The sequence below is a fragment of the Spodoptera frugiperda genome, chromosome 30, assembly GCF_023101765.2.
Source record: "Spodoptera frugiperda isolate SF20-4 chromosome 30, AGI-APGP_CSIRO_Sfru_2.0, whole genome shotgun sequence".
NCBI classification, from domain to species: Eukaryota; Metazoa; Arthropoda; class Insecta; order Lepidoptera; family Noctuidae; genus Spodoptera; species Spodoptera frugiperda.
Window position 1 is genome coordinate 465,458 of NC_064241.1, and position 19,186 is coordinate 484,643.

The 19,186-nt window shown below is 33.3% G+C and overlaps 2 protein-coding genes across 3 annotated transcripts in view; one reads left to right on the forward strand and one right to left on the reverse strand.

Annotated features, from left to right (window-relative positions):
- Positions 1-19,186, reverse strand: part of LOC118269799 (neuropeptide SIFamide receptor) — a 138,789-nt gene that overhangs the window by 36,223 nt on the left and 83,380 nt on the right. Inside the window, exon 2 of the mRNA XM_035585114.2 lies at positions 14,505-14,604. Coding sequence (XP_035441007.1) covers positions 14,505-14,604 — 100 coding nt within the window. The remainder of the gene's footprint in view (positions 1-14,504; positions 14,605-19,186) is intronic.
- On the forward strand, positions 371-7,152 carry LOC118269802 (larval/pupal cuticle protein H1C). Of its 2 annotated transcripts, XM_050706969.1 has the most exons (3): positions 371-528; positions 1,566-1,778; positions 6,821-7,152. In XM_050706969.1, exons 1-3 carry the CDS (start codon positions 508-510, stop codon positions 7,070-7,072), a joined length of 486 nt encoding a protein of 161 aa, XP_050562926.1. In that variant the 5' UTR covers positions 371-507; the 3' UTR covers positions 7,073-7,152. The 2 variants fall into 2 exon arrangements, with proteins under 2 accessions (XP_050562926.1, XP_035441009.1); XM_035585116.2 differs by lacking the exons at positions 371-528; positions 1,566-1,778 and adding an exon at positions 5,367-5,704.

Here is a 19,186-nt window from a genome sequence, read left to right on the forward strand (position 1 = left end):
CATTGAGATTTCTTTAGCCGTTTTAACGTGATTGAGAAACATTCACACAAACACATAAACTCACAAACTTTCGCATTTATTAAACTACAGTAGTAAGATTATTAAACTAATTATTATAAACTAGACGAACCACTTCGCACTATAACTGATAACATCAAATTAAAAATCCTTTTCCTTACCGACCCATCAAAGCCATGGTTTGCGTGATCCGTAATCACTTCTGATAGACAATACAATCCACAATGAGTAATCCTAATCTATGAATGAAACTAGGAAGGATTTACAAATCCATTCAAGTGTAGGAAACCCATCACATAGGTAGTAATTATGTTAATATATTTTCATTATAAATTAAGTAATATCAGGAAAACTGAAGAATAATGCAAGAAGTCTATTGAAATGCATTTGTCATCACTTATTGCGACACCTATTGTTGTTGGTCGAGTGAAGTAAATATATAAATAGTGTTAGGTGCTGTTGTGGTCATCATCAGAAACAGGAGACAAGATGAACAAACATATTCTCGTGGTAAGATTGTTTTACCTTCATTTTATTGATTGAAAACTAACAATGTTTATTTAACTGGCCACTGATTAGGGTATTATAAAGTAAAGACTTGTTTATTTTCATTTTTTATTAATGTATTGCCTAAAAATTAATCCAAAATTGTTATAAAATGTTTTAACTACGAATGGTTTAACCTAATAACTCAGTGATATAAAGATACTAAATCGGAGTCTGATTGCTTGCTTTACTTGTGTCGCTTATACACCAATAGAAATTTTATTAATATAGAAAAATAATTGCCTATGAGAACTTGTTTTTTATCATATTTTTTCACTCTTAGTATACAAGTACCATTTGTCAATCACACAGAGAGATCACATATCATGCGTCTAAAATAAAATAAATGTGTAAATAAAACGAACAGCTTTTCTACACGAGCGTACGGAGTCAAGTTTTTTGCTAAAACGGTCTTTTTACGGCTATCAATATATTATTGTGCGCCGCACGGCACTGACATACTGTCATACGAGCCTCGAGTGACGTCGATATGTACAAGTTCTAGGGCAACAGGTCGAACTCACTTGTTTATACAACTTTTCGAATAACACTCCATTTATCACGCACGAGTTTCATACAAATGGTAATGGATTTTTGAGGATTAATGTGGGGGTGCTTTTTAGAATTTAGACTGTAATAGATATAAATGGTTTTCTTAATGTAAAATATGTTTTAACTATAGATAGAAAAATATAATACTTGTGAACATTACTAACACCTTTTGTTCCATAAGTTTAAACTACCTACCATCCATCGAGCCTCCTATTCTAGGCTTCGTGGTACGACTAAGAACACAAATTTCAAAAACCGAAAATTGTATCAATAATTTATGGAAATCAAATACAAGCAAAGTAAAAAGTAAACAAGGTTCCTTAGTTCCCTAGTTGTACTGCTGACTACTCAACAATAAGATAAAGACAATTTTATTAATTCAACGAACAAGAAGTTTATACAACACAGGTACCAGGACACAATAAAACAAAAGAGCTTCTATTTTCCAGATCTTCGCAACCCTAGCCGTCGTGGCGGCGACACCAGTGTACGACATGTCCTACCACACATCGTACCACACACAGCCCTACCCCATGCATCATGGTGCCCTAGTACAGAAGGTGCCACAAGTGATGTCCATGCATGGCATGTACGCCGTGCCCATGGGACACGCTGTGCATCCCATCCCGATTGTGCAGCAGCCACTCGTGCAGCAACCTCTTGTTAAGTACCATGTTAAGTCACATTATCATGGGTTTTATTAAATACATTTTTTTGAGTGAAGTTTTTGTTTATTAATTACCTGCAAGATTTGTAATATTGACAATTACAGAATAGCCTAGCTGTTGATTATTTTCAAACTAATGATACGTATTCGGTATCCATGATTTCCACGTTCCACTTAGGTACATTCACTTCTAAAAACCAATCCATGATCAAGTTTATATCGTAATTTAAACCATATTCTGTAATATTTTAAAATAAGTTTTTATTCTTTGTCGAATTTTAAGTTATCGATGTCCTTAGTAACTAAATATCTGCTATTGTAATATTATGATATGATGGTATTATAGTATCTACTACAGAACTAAACGGGACAAATAATATTTAGGGCAGAACGTTTATTGGCAATATTGGAGCCGGTCTGTTGTGGACTTGTACAAATATATTTTGTTATGAAGTCGCTCTGAACTGTTGGCACGTGAATAAATCATGGACACTAATAAAACCGTAATATTTAAAATCTAGAAAACCCTTTTCGTAATAACTTTTTACTCAAAGTGTTAGATTTTATGATACAATGTTTAATGCATTTAAATCAGAAGTCTGTATTGTATATAGCACTCCTGAGTATGAACTTAGGAGTGTGGCTGCTAGCCATAAAACAAAAAACGATAAATAAACTCAAAACCTATAACATCAACGTACAAAATCCAACAACAACATGCATTAGATTACACATTTGTTAACAGTTAGGTGTAACTTTTAAATGAAGCCTATCCACTCGTTCCCTAGAAGATTGTTGAGTTCAAGCTAATGATTTACCTTTAAAACTTCCCTGAACTCGTTATTCTATCCTGTCAGTAGCAGAGCTGTAATTAAGATAACTTCTGAAGGCCATTACTCTGCCTCGATAGTTCAGCATGAGGGGAATGAACCGCTTAATACTGGGAACTTTAAATTTTAATGTATAATTATTACGTAGGTGTAGATAGGAAATATTTATACTGTTTGTTTATAATCCCTAACGGTGAAATAAATTAGGAAATGTTTTATAATAGAATGTAAAATTATATGAAATGCCATGATCTTCATTTCTAATATGTAATTATTACGTAGGGATAGATAGAATATATATTATATAGTTTGTTTATAATACCTGGTTCCTAAAACTGTTAAATAAATAAGGAAATGTTTCATAGAATGTAAAGTTATATGAAATGTCACAATCTTTATAGTGCGTTCCTGGGTTTTGGTGGGGCATCCAGGAAATTCTTTCACACAGTGAAATAAAACTCAAGCGTTATTTCGCGGCGGCGTATGTCAGTAAAGCTGTCATATAAGTCCGGTTGAATTGTATCAATATATGGCTCTCCCACGTAAAAAAGTTGTTTTACAAAACAGGACAAGTTTCTCAAAATACTTTTTCTAGAAAACGAGTGGCATTTATAGGTGTTCTACCATATTCAATGAAAAACATTTTACAGATATTCTTAGCTCTAGAATATGTGAAATGTAGTGTAAAAATATCCGGCGCTGTTCACAATAAGTCGGAACTGGATTCGTGTTGCGTGGGCGATAACTTTATCATCAGTTCTGTATAGAAATAGAGACTTTATGGTGAAGTTTTTATATATAGATAGTTTATTCTTTGTATTAGATTCCTGTGTATCAGTTCTATATAAATATAAAAACTTTATGGTAAAGTTCCTTTGTATTAGATTCCTATATCGTTCTGTGTGATACCTAAAATAGTTATGCTATTTATAAGCCACGTGTAAGGATTGAATGTGTGCAATGATTCTTGTAGTACAAGAGGCTAGTATACCTATACAGGGTATGATAATAAAAAGTCGAATTTGTCCGCCAGTTAGATAATTAACCTTAAAAACTTCAAAAGAAGCTAAGCATATTACTACGTTAAAGAAAAAGGAAACTTATTATTATTATTAAATGAGGTTAATTATCCAATACAATAACTTTAAGTATCATCGCTTCAAAACTCACTACTAAGTGGAGCCCACTCAATCACGTCAGATGTCGCGGCAAGCCCAGAAAGAGATGGCGGGACGAACTTGACACCAGATAGCTCTGCACAGAGAGGAGTGGAAGGAGGGTAGGGAAGCCTTTGCCCTGTAGTGGGAAGATCATGGCTATAAATAAAATAAAATAATCCCTTCATCTATTTTAATTAGGCACTGCTACATATAACAATATCGCGATTGGATCGAGCGACAACGCAATACGTCGCTACTAACTTCAAGTATTGTATATTCATACTAAAGTTACTATAAAATGGCCACTGTTAACCGACTTAATAAAATAGGTAAATTATCCACGATACTATAATATTTGAAAGTCAATGGCCTACTATATAAGTCAACGAAAAAGTAATTGTAAAAGCCATTTCCAAAAATAGTCACCAGAAACTTTTTCAATAAAATTACAGTTCACAGTTCCCATTTTGTGTAACCTCGCTTTTCTTACAATTACTTCAAACTGTACGCAAAACAAACATTAAGAAGCAACTAGGAAAGAATTCAATAACTTTTTTCTTAGAAAATAATAATCCATTAGGAAGGAGGCTCATCTTAATTAAGTAATAAATCTTAATTCTCTGGTGGATGGAAACCAGATGGCAGACACAACGCGTACAATTTTTTCCAAAAATTTTATTTTCTTATTGAGGTCCAACTTTTAATGAGAATCTCCACAATTAGTGAAATTGTTACTTACTAAATTATTAAACGTTGGTTTCTCGTAGTTTCTTTTCAGGTTATTGAAACATTTCTTGATCTTGATTCCTCTTTTATGGACCAATAATTTGTCTAACTGGCAAAAGATCTGCAAACATTCTTCTTCCCATTTCATTCATCTCGGATAAAATCAAATATAAATAACAAAATGTGAAGACAAAATCAGACTAATTAAATAAACATATCACAAATGATATACAAGTCAACCAATCCACAAAAGGTGTTTAATTTGAGAAGGTTTCAGAAAAGGACACACGTACGATTGAACAAAAATTTGAAGCTGTTGATAGAACTTTGTCTAAATAACAGGTCTTATTTATAATTAAACTTGACAATCATGAGAGGTAAGGTGCCTTACGAAGCTCGCCTAGCCACACAATATTTCTTTCACTATACAAAGCTCATCATGTTTCAATTCAAGGCTTTTATTACAAAACTTTTCCTTGTCCAACATTCTTAAAAATGTTTTTAGTAATATTTCTTTAGAAAAAAAAGGGAAGTCTACAAATCTATTTTAAACGGTTAAGACATAGGGTTCCGGAATGTATATTACATTTGACTACACCCCTAAATGTTTGATAACATCTTACACGGTTCACTGATCCGCTAGAACATAAATCTTCGCAAGTTACGCCTTCGGTGAAGCTACGTTTTTTAAGATTTTCTACAAACAAAATTAACAGTTGTTAGGGGGAAATACTGTATTAAAATAAAGCAGTATTTTCAAGAGATTTTTCTTATTTTAATCTATAAAATAACACATAAAATGTCAATCTTCTGCAATAGGGAAAAAGCAATATGATTGTTAAATTTTCACAGATAATACAATGGGCTCCTGTCATGGTTTGAAGGTAGTCGAGTCATTTCGAACAGTTACGTTCGTAAGCAAATCTAATTAATATTTATATCTCACGATTTCACAATATTTAAAATATAAAAATAATTAATTAATACCTATTTTAGGCCAATTCTCAACCAACGAAGTATAGAACAGTAATGCGCTCAAGTTGCATATTGCCAAACGTTAGGATTTATTGCGGTAGATGCATATAGCCTAGACCGTAGGCCTTAGCACTATAAAAGGACTAAACCTAGGTGATCTAGGTACACAGTCGAACAGTATCGACGGATTAACACACAAACACACATTCTACGGCAAAATGTTCAAGCTGGTGAGTTTATTTACATTAATAATTGAAATAAATTATTTATTAATTTAAAGTATTAAACTTGTGGTTATTGTGAATATATTCTGTTGATATTAGTATTATGGCAATGATAACGCTATTAGCTATTTGTCATCTATTTTAAAGTTTACCGATTACTTTTGTGATAAATAATTTCGTTTTAATTGAAAAGTTCAAGCTATCAATTTTACTAATGTTGCCGACAAACCATATAGAAGTTAGATTTAAATACATATTTTATAGACGCTGCTATTTAATTTATTATTCCATTGTATTTTTTACATAGCTAAAATATACAAAATAAACATAATAATATATTCTCATATAAAAATATTCTTATATTTTAAATGTATAATTTAACAAATAAAATAATTTATGCAAATCAAAAACATAATATCACATTAAATACGCAACCCGATTCACAAAATTCACCGAAATGAGATGTTTACTATCAACAGCCTGGTTCCCAGAAATGTACCTCGATAATTAAACCACGTATTTGTTACTCAAAGACTCAAAATCAAAGTCGAATTTAACTTAAATAGATATTTGTTGGAATTCCCGCAACGGAACCGCATATCATAGTTTTATATTTCACTATCAACACAGCTATTTATAGTTTCATGAACCCATTGAACTGCCTGAAAATAACCGGAATGTAAATAATAATAGCGAATGTTCTGAATCAACAATACTTTGTGTAAAAGCTTATCTATTCGTATTTTATTCAGTTCGTATCTAATTGACTGAAATACACGAAATGGATCGGTCAATAAACTTTTGTAATATGGCGGGTCAAACTAGTTGGGAACCCTTTCGCCCAAAAGGACCAAAGTGGTCCTTTTTTCATGTCTAAGTACTGCCGTACTCAGAGACATTTAATGATTATTTAAATTATTTTTTAAAAACGATTGTATTCTGAAAACAATTGCTAATGACTGGGTTGAAGTACTTATAATTATCAAATGACTCTGAGTAAAGGGCGGTAACATTGCCTTATAAGTCTAATGGTTGCCAGCGCAGCTGTTAAACAGGTCTGGCGTCGTTTCACCCATCCACTGCAATACACCTATTGTAAAATCATTTTTCTTTTTATTCCAGGCCATACTCTTCGCCTTCCTCGCGATTGCCCACGCTGGGGTCATCGCCCCCGTGGTGCCAGCTCACCCAGTGGTGGCTCATCACGTGGTAGCTCCAGTGCACACAGTGTCCCATAGCGCAGTGGTACACCCAGCCCCCCTAGTCCACGCCCGAGTGGTACACGCGCCAGTGGTACACGCGCCTGTGGTACATGCGGCGCCAGTGGTACCAGTCGTTAGACACTCTCCAATCATCGCCGTGCATCATCATTAACACCAGAGCTGGTGATTTTTGAAGGAAAAATATGTCTTCAAAATTGGTGTGAATCTTTATTAAATTATTTTTTTGAGATATTTTGTGCTTTTCTTTTTGATATTTCTTCATCTTTTTTTAACGTGGTACTTAATTAATTTTCTCTTTTTTTCCTAACAGTGGCTGCTAAACTATTTTTGAGGTAGTAATTTTATTTCCCTCCGTGTAGAAAGTCTGTTCTATTTCCATAAGCTTTGAAGTTAATAATACCGAATAACCACAGCAACTATACAAAGTATACAAGAGAAAATAAGTTTATGTCAAACAAATAGAACTGATTGTAGCTTCCGATGTCATTACCCGAATATTGGTTTAACAAATTATTGTTTGTTACTGTTACAAAAGTATGATATATAGGTATATTTTTGTTCCTATCGAGAGAAAAGTTTGGTCTTTACTTTTGTTTCTTTTACTTGAAATAGAATAACTAAAAATAATTACGTACAAAATACATATTGCATACTTCACGTCATTAATTAAATAACACTTCGTTTTCGTACCCACAAAGTCATTTAACGTTAAAGAAAAATCTAAGCGAAAAATACAGTATTAAGAAGGAATCCCCACAAAATTAAAATAAACCCATCGCTAGTGCAGTGAACCTTGAAAAAAGTGAGATTTTTATCGTATTATGAAAATAGGCTCGGATCGTACATCAAAGGAGATAGCAGAGAAGATTTATGTACCATTTTATTTCAACTCCCCAAGTGTCAATGACATGGGATGTAAATAGTTGTGCGGCGTCATCTGCAGGCTCTGCTTAGCATAAACACCTTTATCAGGACCATGGTTTGTGGGAAATACGTTTATAAATATCCCCTTATTTTTACTACGCTTCCTATATCTCGAAAAGACCACAATTTTACTAATTCTAGCTTATAATAAAGCACTATCATGTCTAAGTACGCCTATTCACTGCAAGTATTGTAGAAAGCTATAAAACTTGAAGTAGTATAGATACAGTTAGTGGCTGTATGTAAATCCAGATCTTCCCAGACAATGAGTAATGCAGGCAATAAAACGAGACTATCCTTGAAACCACTTTATTATCCACCAAGAACTTCGATCGCAATCACCACACAAAACCTTCTGAGAGATGCATTGTACTCCTCCTGAGGGCTTTTACGTCCTAATAAAGTGTATCTTCAAGGATAATTACTGAGGGAGCCGGCAGGAGTATTGGCGCTAATCCCCCTTTTGTATAGAGTTCTTTATAGACCGCCCTTGGACGTTAATGACCCGTGAGGCGTAAGGCGTAAGGACCATCCCTGATTTCGGACATAATGCGGATATTAGGACCATTTTGGGATAGAAAGGAATACTAATTGATGAATGGGTTTGGTCTGATATTTTCTATTATCTTAATTGCAGCACATTTTCGGGGTTATTGAACCAGGAGCTCACGTTATTGATCATAAATATTGGCCATCATAATTTATGTCGTTTTGCTTTCCTATATTGGTATTTGTTTAGTATTTTTCGAGTGGCTCTGTACTTTTGTGGTGATTTAATACAAATCGAATTACTGTTATCAAGATTCTAGAATAAATATCCATGTTTATAAGGAGGAAAAATGAATTTCTATTTTGCATTCTTCATTTTGTATTGAACCGTGTAGTATCTATAATCCGCTTTGCTCTTGGAAAATGTTAAGGCGCTTATTTGTTGTGGAGTTTATTATCATCATCGCTGTAGTGTTTTATAGCAAAGTTTTGATTGAAGTAATCGGATTTCTCAATAAAACAATACTTGCTTTAGAAGAAACTATTATGATTAAAATAAATACGGACATTGTAGCTACGGATTTGGTACCTAGACGATTATTATATTACCGAGTGTCAGACTTGAAAACTTTGAAATTGGAACCCAACAATAGTTAGTATAATTCCTCTAGCGACCTCTAGTTTGTAATATAATTATATTTAGGAAAGATTCAATGACCTCTGTTACCCTGGACGTAATATAAACTTTATTATAATTACAAATTGCTTATTAGTATATATAAGTAGATACAAACACACATGTGCGTGTGAGTTCCGGCAACAACTTGTACATTGTAAAACAAATGTTGACTACCTGCCCAATGTGTTATTTTATTTCCGTATCATTAAGTAGAACCTTTGAGTATGCAAATACACGAACAAAACTTTTAGGTTTCGTTGTTTTGATTGCTCAAGCCACTGCCTCTTGTTGTGTGTGATTTAATATTATAAAGACATTGTTTATTTCGATATGAATCAGTTTGTTTGTCTAACTATAAAAAAATATAATACTAATGTAATTTCGTTTAAATCAACATAAGCAATCATTCGCATCTTAGATTAGTTAAACACGCCTATAAAAACACCTAGGACCTAGATTATAACCGATAATTAGTAATTATTCTACCTAATAGGTACGTTAGTTTATAGACTTCTCTCAATCAATCAGTCATCTCACCTTGATAACTATTAAGTCTGCAATTTACGTCCGAAGATCATCACTACATACTGGCCCGCAAGGCAATCTGTATAAATTCTAGTTACCTTATATAGACTTACATAGGGACACGCAATATCATGAACTAAATACTTTAAATTTATTAGTATTAGTTCTACCTTTTAAGGTCGAGAATCTTCTTATAATTGAGGATGAAAAACTATATTTAAAAGCTTAAAAATATGTCACATACACAGTTGAAGTAATTGGTTTTAGTAATGTCAGTTGTACAAACAAATCGTCAAGTAAAGAAAACTATTATGTAGAGGTAATCTTTACAGCAAAATATGGAAATCAATATTATAATGCAACCCCCAAAAACTCCGATAAAACAATCCTATTATGGGACATTAGGCGTAACCTTGAGCCGGCATGGGATCCCTCAGGGTAATACATTAGGCCCATCCATGGGTGAAGCTATGATATCGGAAGTAATGGCTTCCGGATTTAAAGAGTGCTTCTCTCCAAGGTCAATGTAAATTGGAATTTTAAATTAAGTCCAGATCCAATTTTCTGATTTTAAAATTTTTATTACTCAGATATGAGTGTGAAAAATCTCATCAATAAAGTCATCAAAAATTAACGAGTAAATCTACTTTCTTGTTTCTCTTTGATGTGTTGTATATAACTGTCATAATTACATACAAACATATACAAAAACCAGGAAACATCTCGCCTTTATTTGTCTTCAAACAAAGTTCTTGTTTTTATAGTAAAAAAGTCATAAACAAGGCAATTTGAAGGGATGGTGAGTAAATCGAAGGTCTATAGCTCCACAATATATCTTCGACTCCAAGGACCAACTGACTTCCGCAATGGCAGATGCTATCAAACCATTGCCTTGTAGACACGGTTACAAATCGAGCTATACAAAACTAGTTTATCATGGTCTCGCTTTATATAATCTTTCCGCATATTCGATGTTCAATTTATACTGGTTTAATGTAGTCTTACACACATTTTTCTTTGGCTCATGGTCTTAAGAAAACCTTCTGTGATGTCCAGGATTCTAATCTGTATCAAATATAAACAAACTCTGAGAAGATAAATGCGTCGAGATGGTATCAAAGGTCATTGCTAAACGATTCTTATAACATAAAATATTCCCAGTGTAAAAAGTACCTCATACTTACGTGATTACAGTACATAATCATGAAACAGTTGTTACGGACATGATAGAAACAAATTAATCTAACTATGAGTGTAATGAATCCTTGTTCACTGACATTTAAAGTTAGCGCCAGCTGAGCCGAATAAAAATATTATGGAACATGCTCATAAATATTAATTACAATGTTATTACATGGGCAGATAAGCTGGACAATAAATAAATTAGTTTATATCAAAACTGTAGACAACTGTGGGTGTGGATATACAAAAAGTTCATTTGATTGTTTAACACAAAATCAAACAATTCAACAAATACTTTTACAATTTACAATGGGCGTATTTATTTCATAACCATTTAACATTTCCTAAAAACAATAAAGACATTTTGAATAGGAGTTCCTAACAAAAAGATTGTCGTATAAAGGACTCATATAAACAAAGTAATCTCAAAAAATCTGAAGGCCGTGGAACAATATAGCAGCACTTTTCCAAGGCCTCCCTGACTGACTACCCCAGTTTCCTAATCGCAGATCTTGCTGAGGAAATGGTGTTTTAAATATACATTTGTCATAATAAGATGGGAAAAGAAGTAGTTTTATGGGGTGTTCGAAGGCCGGAATATCAAGTCAAATCCGAAGGACCTTGGGAAGTTAGTTTAAAAAGATAGAAGACGATTTTGTACGCGAAGGATCTTATTTGAATGCGAAATATTTTGGGAGATTAACAACGTATTACATAATGATAGTAATATGATGATGTATTATCTCAAACGTTAAGTAATTGTTGTTTTCGTGATGGTAGAAATAGATGAGGTTACCTAATGGTTGCTTGTTTGATCATAAACCTCAGTTGCGTCATTGTTGACGAAAACAATTAATCTACTGATGTGAGAGACGGAGCTCAGACGCATGATTCATCAATTTTTGTCTTCTTTCATAAAATAGACAGACAGCCCAGCTAAGACATAATTAAAAATAATCTCCTTTAGCGTAGACAGCAATTCCAATTAAAAAATTCTATCAAACATATTAATTTATAACTCGTAATTCGAAATATTTCCGATAAAGGCCCTTTCATTAAGATTACAAGAATATACTCTGGGGAATCAATGAGGCCGCTTGTAGACGATCTATGTATAATAATAATAATTAATCAAATTCTCGACGACTTTCAAAGGGACAGTTAATTGGTTTAACATCTACAATAAATTGAGATCTTCGACTTGTTTGCAGTTAACTATTAAATTCGTGCAAAGACCTTTGAGTTGTGAGTTTTAACTCGATGCCACTCGTGTGATTGGACGCTCGAGTATTAACTTGTATGGTGATTAATATTCAATGTTCGATGCACTCTAAGTGCCGACTAATTTACAATCCACTGCGTACACAATACATACACGAATTGAATTCACAATCTATTATTTTATTCGCGAAAATTTCAATTCATTAAACAATTTCATTCTTATGTTCAAACAAAGGTATCTTTTACACACGAAAATCTAATGTTTTCTTAAAAAAGATGTTTTTCTTCGAATCTGTATGCACAAACACGTCCCCTATTGAATTTAAAAAATGTATAGATTTTTGTGGCATTGTACAAAAAATGGATTGCTTGGAAAATGTAAATAAGTTCAGTGACTCGCATAAAGAATATTTCGTATTAAAAGATTGTTTAGTTTGGCGAACTTCCATAGATTTAGATAAAAACAAGGGAAGTAAATGTATCGAGTTCCTTCGATATTGAGTTTCCTTTTAAATGCATTGTCTTGTATAGAAACTTATATATTTCTACTTTTAAGCTTCCAATACAAAACTAATAGTAAGTAAATGTAGTCGCCAAGCAATCTTTAGGAACATTCTTATTTAATATTTATGGTGCAATCCTTTATATAAGAATTTCATTGTCTGTATCACGTATGTATATTTGAACATACCGCAATAGAAAGCCTTATTAAATCAATTCTCTCAATAAAATATTTCATTTTATGATTTCATAAAAGGGGTTTTGTACAAAAGACCGTAATATAAAGACTTCAAGAACATTTACACGAGTTTCATACATCAATACCTATTCAAATCGTATGAGACACAAAAGTTACCAAGAGCACTTCAAAATTTCCAGTCATTGACCCGTAATAACACTTTTATTAAACAATTATATCTTAAAATTTTATATTCATCTTAAAATAGTATCTTAATACCTCGGAGCATTAAAGTTTATTGTAGAAAAGGCAACCCTTGGAGACAGGACGATCTATCATGATCAAGCAGAAGGTGTTTTCTTAGGTAAGTGTTTCCAAAACCGGCTCAGGTGAAATGCCGAGTGATGAAACTGTATAGAGATTGCAGCGTGTGGGTGGATTTGTAGCCCCCACACACATTTTGTTAAAGGACCAAACTACATCATTCATTAAATTAATTAATCGTGGCTTCTACCCACATGCCACGCGCTGATTAAATTAAATTATATGCACACAATGTGAGCTAAAATTGTACGCGGTATAAATGCAGATTAACTCGATTTATTTTAGTAACTTCTTGTCTAGTCGTAATTGTCATTAGTTGTAGCCGAAAATGCTTACATTTTCCTAAATAGTCTTATTATTTATAATTTTGAATCCAATCGGGTGTAGCTTAAAAAAGATTGAACGAAAATGAAAACTCGTAAGTCAGATTCCCATCGGAGATTCTTTCGCATCAATCAAAATTCTTAAGGCATTGTTTTTTGTCAGCTGTGGGCAAGTTTGACTAATTTTGGCTCGAAGGACCTTGAGTTGGAATTCTGGTCCTTTCGCATAATAGGCCCTTTATTATAATAAGCCACTACCGGGTCAAGGCTGGCATCAGGTATTTTTGGGTCGCGTTATGACCAAAAGCATTTTCGGCGCATTCCTGGATATTTTTGGGACAGCTGCATTTTATTCGGCTGTGTTTTTTATCGTATAATATTATGTAGGGAGGGCTGTAAGAATGGGCGAAGGACGTTTTCTATTTTGGGAGCGACTGTTTTTGTGGTTTTTGCAATTGAGTGTCAGTGTAGTTATCTGCAAACCTTTTCTTTTGCATTCAGATTCTTATTATAGAAATGAGAAGTACTTCTATGATTGGTTAATTCAACAGGGAGTTTGATAACCTCTTTGCTAAACATAGCTAAGCAAAAATGCTTAGAAAAGTCCGATTTATAAAATATTTTCGGAACATTTTTGCAATGACTCTCTATTTCTGGCAAAGTTATGGAATAATTACGTAGGCCCTGAATCCTAAATAAATACGAAATAGGTATACCCCATGAAAATAATGAATTCAAATCGTTTACGATAATAGTATTGGTTTTTCACATGGCAACAGGATTACTATTTCTTTCATGTTTCTCAAAGGTCTAATATAATCGTTTACTGATATAATTTTAATATAAAAACATCTCGGTACCATAATCAAAGAAATAACGTATATGAGCGATTCCGTTTTGTATTTTTTCTGCCATTTATTCCACGATGTTCTTTTCATGGAAAGAAAATGATGGAATAGATTACTTATGGGTTTGTAACTAGAGCTAAGTAAACTCCAAATGGCAATAACCTTAACCCCTGGCATAATAAGAATTATTATTTTAGTATAATGAGGATATTAATGAAATTAACATATTTTAAAATTAATTTTGTATGTATATTTTTTTTAGATGTTTCGTAAAGTTCTTATGGCTAGACCGCCAACCAAATTCATATTAAGAAATATATAAAAATAATTACACATGTTTAAAAAATATATTAAATTCCTTGAACCTTAAATCTTCATCCTAATCTTACCTGTCAAGTGAGACTGCGACGAGACTGTAGACTGATGCGGCGACTGACAACCCTTGCACGTAGGGCACCGTCTTACACATCAGCCAGCCGAGCACCCACGCTGGAACAAAAAGAAATACATTTTAAATATCTTTGGATCATCAACACCAATCCAGTTCACTACTTAACTATGAGCTTCTTATACCTAAGAGAAGGTTTGACAATTTAATTATTGACAGGCGGGTTGGGGATCCCTGTTTATAAGGTTCAGGTTGACCAGTAAGCCTGCTATTAGGTTTTAGTCATATGTATACCAGCAAAAAGTAATTATGTGTGCTGACAAATCAATCCTACATTGCCAATCACAACTCTTGTTTAATTATACACCTAAATTTTATTTCTATACAAATCATAATTCAATGACTCGAAGATCTACAGCGGCACGTGTTTTGCAATTAAACTAAATGTCAAATGGTTGCTCAAAGCTAAGGGCTTGTCTACAAGCAACTACATCATGAAACAATAGCCATTAGTTACACCGTCTGTCATGTTGTGCTGTGCATTTGCATATTGCGAGGAACAACATTCAGGTTATTATAGTTCAATAGAAAATTAATAATTTCGACACACGATATAAAAATGTTACCTACTTAAGCAGAATAAGATGTTGTTCAAAAATTTAGGAGAAAATAATTTCGCTTAAGTAAAAAAAAATCTAAACTGGTACAAAATCATTTGTAAAAAGCTCAGTTTACATATCTCCCCACGTTTGTTTAACCTAATTTTTAAATTCATGATATTTCTTTTTTCACTAAAATCTAGATAGATTTTAGTGAAAAAATTCTATTAATATACTATTCGATTTTTACTAACATTCAGATGTAAAACATAGTCTACATAAACCTCCTACTTCATCGTTAAAATGAATATTAATACAAGGAAATATTCAAAGTCTGTAATCAAAGAACGGGGATATTTTCCCTTTGAGTACACAGGAGTATCTTGATTAATGTTTCACCTTCCCCGACTAATCAGCGAGTCACTGATTAAAATTCAATATCCACTGAGGCTGGGTTCCGTCCTTGAGCGAAAAAAACATATTTTCTCTTTGCTTATGATTTTTAATTAATATTTTCTACACTGGTCCTTTGATACGCATAACTGAAAACAAATTAAATACTATTTAGAAAAGCTTGGGTACATAAGCTTATCGATATTTCATAATATGAAGGCCAGTTGGAATTAATTATTAGTAAAGGATAGAGAGGTATTATACCAACCCCAACAACTTATTGATTGGCAGTAAAGAACTAATAATTGTCTAGTTTTAATAAATTGATATTAACTTTGAATACGTAAAGAAGATCTATTAAATACTAACTCTTCTTAATTTTTTTTTTACTTTTACTATTCGAATGTATTATATAAATGTTCTTTCACCATAAAACGGTCGAAACCCCGTGGAAACGTCTTGGAGCATACAGCAACAAGTGGAAAAGGTGAGTAAATCAATATTTACACGGTACCCTGCAACCGAATGTAGGTCAGGTCACTGTACTACCTGCGACCTCTTAGCCTTGCATTCCTCTCCACCCCTCCTTGTCTCACCAACACAACCCCACATACACCCATCCCTTTCCCTCCTAACCTTGTACGAACGCATTACAATACAAAAGTCGGAAATGACTAAACATTTTCCAATTTAATTTCAGTCCTACTGTTTTATACTAAGTCTCAATTTCGTTTAAAACTTTATAGGAAGTTGCATACAGTTGGTATCGATTTGAATAGTAACAACTGATTTGTTATTAATGATGCCTTAGTTTTTCTTAACCTATATTTCAAGCCTTGGCCTGGAAACTGAATTATTTTTCAATATATTTGAAGTATGACAATTTGGAAAGCATTATCATGATTAGTGTTGGAGGTCACTGAATCATATCGGGCATCAGCTGATTACGATCCCACGTGACTTGTGGTCACAAATTGCTGTGATTTATACAAGTTTGACAAACTTATCGATGCAAGTATATAATTATGTGTATTAAACTTTGTTTTTCTATAAGAAATTCACTATCTACGTGTTTTATGTAACAACAGTTTTTTTATGGTATAAGCCGGTAAACGAGCAGGCGGATCACCTGATGGTAAGCAATCGCCGCCGCCCATGGACACACGGACGACTGGACGAAACACCAGAGGCGTTACAAGTGCGTTGCAGGCCTTTTGAGAGTTATGAATTTAAGTGTTGTTGGGGGATCGGGGTTGGGAATGAAAATAATTAGACCTGGTTATAATGTGTTAAGTTTATGATTTATGTAGCTTTCTTTTAAGCATTGTATATAAAATAAACCTAAACAACTACATTATTAACCCATTGCCCTTTTCGCTATTGTAAATGACGTTTCATTACTACGAGAATATAATTTTGTGTTAAATCCAACAAACCACTTAATTACCACTACCGTGGGTAACCTTTAGTGAGTCGTGACTGCATAGTCGTGACTAAATTATTGTATAAATGTCTAAAAGACGCCTTCATTGAGGTCTGAGGTCAACTCACTAGTAATATATATGCTTGTCAAATTTAAATATGGGTACTTATGTACTACTGAGTCATCAATCATGTTTGTTTGTTTGTTTAAAGAGCTTTTATAATAGGAAGTAAAAACATCCTTGTCATTTGGAAAAGTCAAATTCTTGATTCACAAAGTACGAATAAGACCTCGACTTTCGAGAAGTTAGACATAGGTCCGATACAGCATTAAACCGAACCGGTATGAAAAGCGATATCTACGATAGATATGTGTTGTTTTTAGTAAAGAATCACGTGATAAATGACAAATCACGTCTATCTCTCAAATAACTAGATGAGGCCGTGCTGTGCAGTATAGCATTCGTTAGATCAACACAGCTCAATTTAAATGTTTTTACTTAAGTAATTTCCATTTAACGTAAGTACATCTTTCCATCAGCTTGTATTAGCTCCAAACAAGACAACATGAGCCCCAACGTAACCTATGCGTAATGGCGCGAGGAGATGCGTGACGATGCGAATAAATGAACCGGTGCCCTTACATTATGTAATTGGGCCACACGGCAGACAATAGCCTCCATTGTTATGATGCAATGGAATTTATGAGCTTACGATATTTCTTGAATAGTGAAATTGAAAAAAATACAATGTTTTGGTCAAAGAAGTTAAGAGAATATTATGGAAGTCATTAGAAAAGGCATATAACATCAATGGACATCTTGTAGCTGACTATTTATCATTCAAATTATCATTTGATCATGGTGTCACAATGATAATCATGATGATGATGAATTTAGGAAACGTACCATTGAGCTTTGTTCAACTCAAAGAAATGAGCTATAGATATTTAAGTATCTTAATAACCACTCATTAACTACTGTACCAAAGCAATTATCCAATTATAAAACATGAAATAATGGACGAAGATAATTAAATAACATTTAAAAATGCTCTCGACCGGTTGTTAGCGTTAATTCGCTCTTACTGCGCGCAAATTAAGACAAATGGTCGCTCTGTCCGTTGCAAGGCTCTGGTTATACAAAACCCGTGCCATGCCGACAATAGGCGTCTTCTTGTCTACTGGAGTCCTCCCTGTAATATGCTTTATGTATCTATTAAGGTGTAGGACAATAGGACGTGTAACATTAGGTATAATGTGCTATTAAATATGCTAAGCTGTGATTATTCCTCAAATGTATCTATTTAAATTAGGATACTAATTCAAAGGCTGACGTTTTTCTAATTACAAGGAACAATTCGGAGATTGCTTTTAAGTATTTTCCTTTCTCAATCACTGCCCACGTTTTATGATTATGGTACAACAGTATAGTCTTACTGATAACAAAAAATAATCGGTTTTCGTTGACAGGTAACTAATTGTAGGTTAGTTCGTTCTTTTGTCCATCGCTGTAAGTAGGCTACTCACGTAGATCAAAGATAAATGTCTGAGAAAACAAACACCTGGTCCTTTCAGAATACAGTTAATAATTCAAGATGTTCCACTTTCTAGATTTATTGGATAAGCCTATCTTGTTAAAGGGCAATTTGGAGATACGACAGCTAGCTGAAACAGGGAGGTGAAGTGTTTAAATTGAATTAACTAAGTCTAAGCCTTATTTCATAAATGAAATCATTGTAAGCGATTGTCTAAGTTTAACTTTTTATAAGACGTAGAATGAGAAATGATATTTATAATTTACATTTGACATTTTTATTAAACTTTTTGAAAATTAGAGGTGCCTTTTTTGGACGATTTATAAAACCAGGTTACTGTTCTAATAGACCAAACTCCAATGCTACCATAAGCTAACAATTTCATGAGTTTCAAAACGTAACTTTGTTTCAATTTGTGCACACAAACAATAGTTATTAAATAACTGAGAATGGCCGGGCAATGCGAACAATGTGCTGTGTATAATGCAAAAGAGGGGTGGCCAGGATAGCTTGAACCGGGACGTCGCGGCCTTGAGCAGCTCATTTTATTGTCTGTCTTGCTGTCTTGGATTAAAATCTTTTGTTTTTCTTGTTTCTTGTACTTTTCATAATATTCAAGTGTTCTTCTAAATTGTGCACTTGAAAATATCAATTTCAAAGCAAGATTTTCGCTGTCAGTTTCAAAATAAAAAATATTTAATTAATATTTCTTTTAACCTGAATCTCTTTATCA

What these genes read in the sequence shown, in the direction of transcription:
- LOC118269802 (XM_050706969.1), top strand. Translation starts at nt 508, where the DNA reads ATGAACAAACATATTCTCGTG. An exon ending in TGAACAAACATATTCTCGTG is followed by an intron (nt 529 to 1,565) that starts GTAAGATTGTTT and finishes TCTATTTTCCAG; the next exon opens with ATCTTCGCAACCCTAGCCGT. An exon ending in CACTCGTGCAGCAACCTCTT is followed by an intron (nt 1,779 to 6,820) that starts GTTAAGTACCAT and finishes TTTTTATTCCAG; the next exon opens with GCCATACTCTTCGCCTTCCT.